This window comes from Camelus dromedarius, chromosome 7 (genome assembly GCF_036321535.1).
Source record: "Camelus dromedarius isolate mCamDro1 chromosome 7, mCamDro1.pat, whole genome shotgun sequence".
Classification (NCBI taxonomy): Eukaryota; Metazoa; Chordata; class Mammalia; order Artiodactyla; family Camelidae; genus Camelus; species Camelus dromedarius.
The window spans coordinates 64,285,670-64,295,431 of record NC_087442.1 but is presented as its reverse complement, the minus strand read 5'-3'; the positions used below and the strand labels follow the sequence as shown (position 1 = coordinate 64,295,431).

The 9,762-nt window shown below is 37.7% G+C and overlaps 1 protein-coding gene and 1 long non-coding RNA gene across 2 annotated transcripts in view; one reads left to right on the top strand and one right to left on the bottom strand.

Annotated features, from left to right (window-relative positions):
• The window catches only part of CFAP69 (cilia and flagella associated protein 69), a 52,839-nt gene that overhangs the window by 610 nt on the left and 42,467 nt on the right, over positions 1-9,762 (top strand). Inside the window, exons 2-3 of the mRNA XM_010978016.3 lie at positions 7,739-7,798; positions 9,238-9,303. Coding sequence (XP_010976318.1) covers positions 7,739-7,798; positions 9,238-9,303 — 126 coding nt within the window. The remainder of the gene's footprint in view (positions 1-7,738; positions 7,799-9,237; positions 9,304-9,762) is intronic.
• Positions 3,865-9,762, bottom strand: part of LOC116153977 (uncharacterized) — a 29,641-nt gene continuing 23,743 nt past the window's right edge. The window contains exon 4 of the long non-coding RNA XR_004137758.2: positions 3,865-4,491. This is a non-coding gene — a long non-coding RNA (uncharacterized LOC116153977). The remainder of the gene's footprint in view (positions 4,492-9,762) is intronic.

Sequence of the window (9,762 nt, the reverse complement as noted above, 5' to 3'; positions counted from 1 at the left end):
TTCACAGCGAGAATTTAGATTTGATGACCACTTTGTTTGCACTCGGCTTTTATATGTAGATCCCTGTTACCGTGTGCTGCTCTTGATACAGGTGTAAATTCTCCCGTGTTTAAATGCGCTGTTACCAAAACCTGCACCTGGAGGACAGGACCAGGCTGTTAAAATTAGAAATTAAACATCATTTTTATATGAAATTGGAAGCTGGTTAGGAGTATATCGGAGAAAATTGGGAGAGAATAGAACTTATTTATTTTATTGTGCTTGTATTTGGTTTTGAGTTTACTTTTTGTCATGAATACAGAACTAATTCTTTCGAGGGGGTTTGCTGAGAAATTTCACATTAAACACTGGCTTAGATCGCCATTCCTGGCATGGGGGTCTAGAAACTTCAAGGGGTTTGTTTCATACTGGGGTTCCATTGCTCCTCCTCAGAGAGCCATGATCAAGCCCTAAATTAACGTGAATTCTGCGGAGAAATCCTCTCCTACCTCTTCACACTGATGGCGTGAGGCAGCCATGGGAATTCCTGTTGAGGCTTCTCAAGTCTCAGGCTGCGTCAGAAGCCCTGTCTCCTGCGTCCACATTCTGGAGCCTTGGAGAGTTCCTTGGAAGTGGCCAGTTGACTGGGGACCTTTTCTACTGTGGGAATAGAATCAAGCTCTCTGAAGGTGGCCAGACACTTCACCTAAAGAGCAACAACACTTTTGCATAAGGAGGAGCAGGTGTTAGGGGAACTGGGTTTGTGGAAGTATTCCAATCTGGGCAGGGAGAAGAATTTTGAGAAACAGCAGCTCTTCCTTCACTCCCAAGGCTGCAAGGGGGCTCAACACTACAGCTGTTCTCCCAGGCACTGGGCAAAACTGAGAAGTAGGTGAATCTAGTATCTGACAGCTCTCATTCTTCCTTTACTTAGTATAAATAATAGGGGTGGGAGCAAGGTTATATGAGGCAGGCAAGCTTGGGTTAAAAAGAAAAAAGGGGAAATACTTTTAATAGGCCATTGCTAAAATAGTCTACAACATGTCAACTAAAGCAGAACAAGTATACCCGTGTATTTGTGTGTGTGTTTTCTCCCTTCCCTTTGTTTTTTCCTTTTCTTTTATGACCTCTCCTTACAGGGCCTAAGATTCTCCTCTAGGAAGAAATCAATTTGTATTAATTAAAACCCTACCCTGTTAATAACTACTTGTAGGATTATTAACATTGCTTAAAATAGTGAAGAAAAAGGCAGTTTCTACCAAAAGAAATAGAATGAAGACATTTTAGAGTTGGGAGACATGATCACTTAGCCTTCCTGGGTTTTGTTTGTGGTTGTTTTTACAAATAAGAGCCTAAGGCCATGAGAAGTTAACTGAGAGTTACTCCATTTCTTTTCTGGGAGTGGGGTCTAGTGCTGTTTGTCATTTAAATTGATAACCTTTTAGACCTCTGCCTTGGAATTCTAAATGTTTCCTAATCTTTTCAAACCATTCCATATTTGCATCCTCCTCTGCCTACAGAGACAGTACAGTATATCCTAGTAGCGAAAGGTAAGAATGTGGGGTCTACCTCAGTTCATTAAGACAGCTTTATCACATGCTTGACATCACAAAGTGTTCACCTTTCATCTCTTTCCTGTTTATTTTCACGTGGTTCCTCTCATTCTAAAGAAGCAGAAGCCTTTAGAGCAATGGTTATTCAAACCTTAATGTGCATTTGGAGCCCCTGGGGAACTTACTAAAATACAGATTCTGATTCTGTAGGTCTCAGGAGGAGCCCTGGATTCTGCTTTTCTACCAGGTTTTTGGGTGATGCCATTGCTACTGGTTGGAGGTCCTGGTTTCCCACTCTGAGTAGAAACACTTAGTAGCCTTATAGCTGCAGTATGGTATGAACAGTGTGGCAGGGTTTCACAGCAGCTAACTCCTGGAAAGCTATAGGAGATGGACTCAGATTACAAAACAAAGTAAACAATAACAACAACAATAAAACAAAATTCCTACCTTCCCCCTGCCAGGTCAGATGATGTGGTACCAAATGAGGCTTTAAAAGAACTACTTGCTCTCCTTTCCTGTCACCACAAGGCCTCAGTTAATCCTGGATTAATGTTACATCCTTGGGTCCATCTCTTCCTCTCTTCCTATACTGTTCTCCATAAACACTTTATCATCTTCTTTCCTCCGAGTCCCACCTGTTCTTTCTTTCAGATTTTCACAGTAGCTCCTTATTGCTTCCTTCACCTAAGTCATTACAGTGACCAAATCATTCAGCCTCTCTAGGCCTGTTCCCTTTTCTATAAAATGAGCCTGTACTAGACAACTATTCCCCAAATGTGGGTGACCATCACAGTCATCTGAGGAGCTTTTTATAACCAATGTACATAGTTGGGCCCTACCCTAGATTTACTTAGTCATAATCCCAGGTGTGGAAGATGGGATTCCTAAAAGGCTCCCTCAAGTGATTTTTAGCCTCAGAACCACTGAACTGATGATATCTAAGATCTCTGCCATCCCCAGATTGCCTCAGGTCTGCTTCTCTGTCCTGTTTTCAGGGTTTCCCAATGCATAATCTGTCTTTTCTCTGTACTGTGTACTCTGCTTAGTGCCATCTCCGTGGGGGCAGAAAACCCTCTCTGTTATTTTTTTTTTCTGTTGTATACCCCACAATCCCCCAGTATTCCCCAGTAGCACCCAGTACAATACCTGGTACACAGGAGGTAATATTAAATATTACACCCTCCTCTCTTATGAATTTAAATCTTACCCTACTTTCAGATCCCACCTCTCTAAAGTATCCCCCGATAGGAAGCACTTCACATTTTCACCCTCACAGAACTTCTCATAAATGGATATAGTCCTCCAACTGAGTCACACAGTTTCTCACCTAATTATCACTTGTTTTATTTCTGTTACTATTTAATTTGTCTTGTTTTGTCTCTCCCACTAGAGTATGGATTCCTTAAGTGTAGGACATATATCTTAAAACTCGAGTGTCCTTCCTGCCTCAACTCTGATCTCACAGTAGAAATTTAAGTCCTCAAGTACCTTACAAAGCCACTTGTGTTCCAGCCACACTAGCCTCCTGGCTTCTCCCCTACCACGCCAGGTGTACCCTGCCTGAGGGCCTTTGCACTTGCTATGCCCACTGCCTGGAAATTTGCCTCTTGATGTCCATGGCTTGTTCCCTTACCTCCTTCCTGACTTTGCTGAAATGTTACCCACTTTGTGAGTCTTTTGCTGACCACTGCTTGAGCATCCTAGCACTTTCTACGCCTGTTTCTCCCGAGTATTATCTTGCAGGACAATATATAACTTATTGTCTCCCCTAAAGCATATTAATTCTTCATGAAAACAGGAAATTTTATGTGTTTTATTCAATACCATATCTTTAGTGCTTAGAACAATGTCTGGCACAGTAGAGGCACACAATAATATTTGTAGAGTAAATATATGATTTGATTAGCTCACTTGCTTAGGTATCATGGCTGAGATTCCGTGCCCAAATTTGCTTTCCCTCTGAGAACCTCCACAACCCACTAGTTGATGTCATATCCTGCCGCTGTCTGTAATACTGCCATGTACTGCGTCCTTAAAATTGACTACCCCTGTTTTGGAGTAATTGTTAGAAGTAATCTTTGTGGTCACTTGAGGAGTGAGGCAGAGGACTAAGGTGCAAAGAACCAGTGTTCCTGCATCAGGCGGCCCTGTGAGCCCACTTACGAGCTCTGTGACCTTAATAAGTTAGATCTCAAGGCCCCAGTTTAATCAACAGGAATAATAATTCTGCTTGCATATGGTAGGTTTGGGGATTGATTAAGATATAAAGTACTAGACATAAAAACAGACCACAATAAATGTTAGTTCCTTTCCCATTTACTAAGTATCAGCTAAGCAGGATTTTTCCCCTTTGAAATGTTCCTTGGTAAAGTGGGAAAATAAGTTCATCTTATAACTTGAAGTCGGGGTCTAATTTTCTTCAAAGTACTGTATTAAGCTTTTGATCTTAAAAGGTTTGTTAAATGTTTTTACGGTTTCTCCATAAACATCTTGTAATAACAGCAATTACTTTTATGTTTATATTTGTATGTTCTCTTTTGCTTCTACACCTGCCTGTGTGATCTCATTTACTAGACTGTTCCAATTATTACTTTAAGCCTGTGATTTAGAAATCTCTGCCCCCAGTTTAACTCATCTGCAGCCTCGACACCAGCCTCTTCCTCCAGCATTCCCCATCTCAGCAAATGGTGCCACCAGGTACATCATTCCTCGAGCCAGCCAATCATCCTTACCTTTTCCTTCTCTTTCCCACCAAATCAAATCACTCATTAGGTCCTGGTGACTCTGCCTCCTTGATGCTTTTCATTCCATTCATTGTTGTCTATCCCAGTGGACATTTCCTTACTTGAGGCCTGAAGTTACAGACTGGTCTTCCACCTCCAGTCTAGATTTTCCCAACTCAGTTTACTCAGCAGACAGAATGATTTGTTTATTGTTACGTTTCTCTGGCTAAACCCTGTGGAAAACAACAAAGATCATCCTAATGAGAACAAACAGGGGCTATTTACTCAACACTTGCTATAGAAAGTCAGCTACCATTACATGCATTTGGCAGAGACTCCAAGGCAGGCAGGAAAGTGTCACAGTGAGTGAAGAGAAGGCTTCTGGTTTGCTCTGGTTGGAGGCTGCTGCCAGGGGAAGCTGGAAGTGAGCTAGCTAGAAGCAGGACATCCTGTGTGATTCATTTGGCTTTTTCTGGTTGGCCCTAAGTAGCAAATGGGAGGAGGAGGGGAAGTACAGGGAATCTGATAATCATTGACCAGATCCTGACTTTTCTGAGCCACTTGCTGCAGAAGTTGTGGTTTGGCTCCCAAGGTTGATTGCTGCAGAGGTTGTAGGACAGAGTTCTGTTGCCAGATATAGTCTGGCCATTGTCCGTTTATATGTCCAGTCTCTCAAACCATTCAATAGCTTCCAACCATCCTTAGCATACTATATATTTCTGTAAAATGGGGTTAATAACAGTACCTACCTCATAGAATTCAGTTAGCAAATACATGTAAAGTGCTTACAACTATCTTGGAAATAGACATTGACTACTAAGTTTTAGCTATCACCATCATTGTTATTACCATCGTTATTATTATTTACCATTTGACCTCTACTTACCTTGTCAGCATCATCTGTAGCCACTATCCCCTGCACTATCTTCTCCAACATATTGAGTGACTCACCAGTCCTCTTAATGCCATGTGTTCTCTTGCTTTCAGGCCTTCACATAAGCTACTCCCTTTGCTCCATCTGTGAAACCTTCAGTTCATCTCACAAATCCTACTCAGCCCTACCTCTGCCTGCAGATTATTTCTTCCAGAAGTTGTCCCAGATTCCCATCCCTTTTCCTCATGCCATTCTGTCCCTCTTCTATATGGTTCCAGAGTAGACTTCTCAACATTCATGGAGAGTCTTGTAGTATGTGATCTATATTACCTGCATCTCATGCCAGACTGATAGATACTTGAAGTCAGGGCAATGTGTTCCCCATACCTAGCAGTTTCTGAAATGTAGAAGCTGCTTATAAATGTTTATAGAAGGAGAAAAAGGCTAAGGGAGGGAGGGAGAGAGGGAGAAATCTTAAAAATATAACATATGCCAAGCAAGTAAAACAAAGAGTAACATGAAGTGGTAATACAAGATAAATCTAAAAAGAATCTATGCTTTAATTTTTACTACTCTCTGTTTCTTATAAAAGATATATCTGATCATTTGGGGGAAAATTCTCATACTACATGCAGGTATTAAAAAGAAACTCCTGCACTGACATGTCATTTTTATATCTTTTCCAACTCACAAAGCCAGTATCACAGAAAATCAGAAAATAAAAACAAACTATATATATTTATTTCTCTGAGAAAACAGGGAGAAAAAAGACAACTGAGGCAGTGGCAGACGGCACTGTTAAATCCCCAAATCTCAAAAGGCAAAATTCTATTTATCAAAAAATTGTGTAACAGTAAATTTAATAATTTAAATAATTTAACAGTAAAATGTAATAATTTTAATGGTAATTGTAATACCAAGTATAGACAATTATATAGTAAATCCTTTTGATTGTTAATATTTTAAGTAAAAGTCACTTTGAGTAAATAAATTCATTCAGATAGTTATTCTGCAGACTTAATGTTAGAACACTTAACTGAAATTGGTTTTGAAAGATATTTATTGAGATAGAATATATAAGTTTGCAATTGTGAAAGGAAATTCTAGAGCTAAGAGGCAATGGATAATGACTATGTCAAAATATGGAAAGCTACATATTATGGATTTAAAAATCAGAAAATATAATCGTGTTAACAATAAGTGAAATTATATAAAGTATTTATACATGTAAACAAAACAGAAAATAAAATATAAATATATAAAATAAACATAAAATTAAAATAAAAATATAAAAAATATATATAATAAAATAGAAGTATTTAAATAAGAATAAGATTTTTTCTTTTTGAATAATTTTATATAACCACTACATCATCTTTTCAGTCATTTTAAAATAGAAATAAGTATAAAAGCAGGACAGACGGGAAGAAGGTAACAAGTTTGGGATAGCTTAACTCATATAACAGGAGTAAAGAATATTGATATGACATTTTAATTAAAAAGAAAATGTCATGCAACAAAGCATTAACCCTCAAGATAAACACAGCCAAATCTGCACTTAGAATTTGCAGACTTCTGTATCATCATAAGTACTTAAACTTTGGATGATAACACCTCCTGTTTTCTTCCCCATTTGCCTACAAATAACTATATGTCAGGCCCAGTGTTTGGTGTCAGGGGTGCCAGAAAACAAAAGTCTTTGCCCTCAAGTGACGTAGGGTATGGTAGGAGATAAACGCGTAAACCATTTTAGAACAAGGTGATGGGAACTGTAACGGCTATAGGCTCAGGGTGCTATGGTAGCACAAAGGAGGGACATTTGTTGTATCCTTTTTCATCCCTTGGGGAGGTGACACCTGAGCTGTGTCTTAAAGGACCTGTGGGATTTAACTGAGGAGAGGAACAGGACTGTAATAACATAAATGGAAACAGAGGAGGGGGTGAGGGGCATTAGTGGAGAGTCAATGAATGGTTTAGATGTGTTATGTTCAGATTTGCATTTCATTGTTTCATTGACCAGAGGGTAGAGGACAATGTTGAGGAGTGCAATAGTAGAGGCAGAGAGAACAGGAGGAAATCATCACAACTGAGTGAGAGATGAGAACTGAATAAATCAGTATGATGGAATGAGCTCAAGAAATATTTAAGATATAAAATCCATAGAACTTGGTGGTTCCTGTTTTCTAATATGTATGACGGTAAGACTGCTGGGAGAAGGAATACCTAGTTCAGGAAGGTGATCTCCTACCTGTGGTTTAGAAGCAAGTCTTACGTATATCTGCATAGGCAAACTCAGTGTAATGTCTATGCATGAGATCATTTTCTTTTCTAAAGCCTGGAAGTGCTGCTATTCCAGATGCTCTCTTGGGCCTTTCACTAATGAAATTTAGGCATTAAGATTATAAGATTATACTAGAATTCAAGAGGTGTTTTTTTTTTTTACTGCAAAATTCATGTATTCCTATAATTCTCATCTACTTTTCATTCTCCCCTATCTTTTTGTCATTTTTAAGTTGCCAAGGGATAATATAATATAAAAATAGTATGTTTGGTGGGATTTATTGATTCTTATTATATAGAATACTATGAGTTGTATGTTTTTTTAGGGTGTTTTCACGTCTATGGACCTAAATCGTGTCATCAAACTCCTTGAAGAGACTGAAAAAGTAAGCTTTAAGAGAAAATTTCTCTGCTGTTTCACTTATAGACTATAATTTTCCTGAAAGTTAACATGTATTTCCCTAAATATAAGTCTCATTTTTCTCTTTTTGTTGAAAACATTTCAAATAGTATATGTCTTATATTGAAAGACTATTTAAATTTATTAGGAATATATTTAACCTGGTAGGGAGGCTGGAAAAGAATAGATTTGGTTTTGTGGGATGGACAAATCCATGATATAAACAGAAGGAATCATAAGAGTAAAGAAAGACTCATCTAGCCTGTTAGGGCGCAAGGGTAGAAAAAAGTATATCATGATGTAGTGCTTAGTTTTCTGATGTGAAATCAGGATATATACACACTCATACATAGTCATAGGTAATTTATTTTGAGAGAACTCTTATACAGAATGTAATGGAAATAAAGATACAAGACTCAAGTTGAGAGTTTAGGCATTAGGAGAAAGGATAATAAATGCATCTGCATGCATGTTTATACCACACTCTCCTGATGTTACCCAAGAATTGACTGATTGCCTAAAAAGCCAGGACACACTACAAAGTTACTACAGGATGAAGACTGCATACTTTCAGAAGGCAGGAAATAGGCTGACCACGGTAGAGCTGATCAAAACAAAACAATGTCCTGTGGTTAGCATGCATAAAAATATAGTCACTATCTTAACATTTATTAGAATCTGTATTTTTTTAAAAAAGGAAACCCAACTACGTAGAGTTCCTTCTTGCTGTTAAACAAGGGTAGACAAAATATGTGTATTATATGTACTTTTGGTATATATAGAAAATGCCACAGCTTCTCACAGTTTAAGAAGGTTTAAAGGACAGAAGTGATTCTGTCAATGAAAACATATCACTGTATAGAGTTTTGTTTTACTTTGTTTTAATTGGCTGAAGATGTTTGGTGCAAGCTATTACACCGGGCATATTTTAGAGGTTAAAAGTACAATTTCTGGAGTCAGACTGCCAAATTTGACTCCTAACAGTATCATTTACTAGCTGTGTGATCTTGGACAATGACTTAGTGTTTCAACTTGAGTTTCCTATTCTAGAAAAGAGGGATAAGAGGTACCTTCCTAATAGGGTTGCTACGAAGATTAATGAAATGATTGGCATATACAGTGCCTAAATGGTACACAGCATACAAAAATGCTCAACACACTTCAGGTATTGTTAATATTATTTCTGGAAACAATTACTGCTTTTATATTAACCTCATTTTGAGTCTCAATTTCCTATTCAAATGTAAATGGTAATTTATTTTTACCTTTACTGTTTCAGGAAACATTTTGTAATGCCTATATTATAATTTAGTAATTTAAGAATTACTTAGTAATATGTTTACTTTCTTTTTATATTAAGGAAAATTTAAAAAATCTCAACAGAATTAATAGCACAAAAGAACTAAAATAGATCATTTGTTTTAGGATGATTTAGAAGAAAAACAACTTAAGTCTGTCAAGAAAGTGGTGCAGTGTTATCAGAATGGACTTGTATCCTTTATTTATATGTGTTTCATTTATCCTGAAATGGGAGAATTTTCATTAGAAAATATGTTTCTTATTGCTGCTGTAACAAATTACCACAAACAGTGCCTTAAAACAACATACATTTTTGCTTTTATAGTTTTATATGGGTTTGTTAGGTCAGTTAGTTACCTGAGGGCATGTGGATATCAAGCACTGTTTAGTGGTAGCCAAGAAAGTCTACTAGCAAGTGATTTCTTTTCCTATCTTAACCAGATAGCTCGACACCTCTTATTTTTCTTCACATTAGAGAGTTGATGACAAATGATTCTCGGTGAATGCCTTTAGTTGGTTGGCTTTAGAACTTACAAAACAAAAGGAAAGATAAGGTAGCAAGGTATCTTCGTCACTTCTCTAGAAAGTTAACAGAGGTTAGTATTTCTAATATATCCAGCTCTCCTGTCTTTTCCTAAGAAGTTCCTAAAA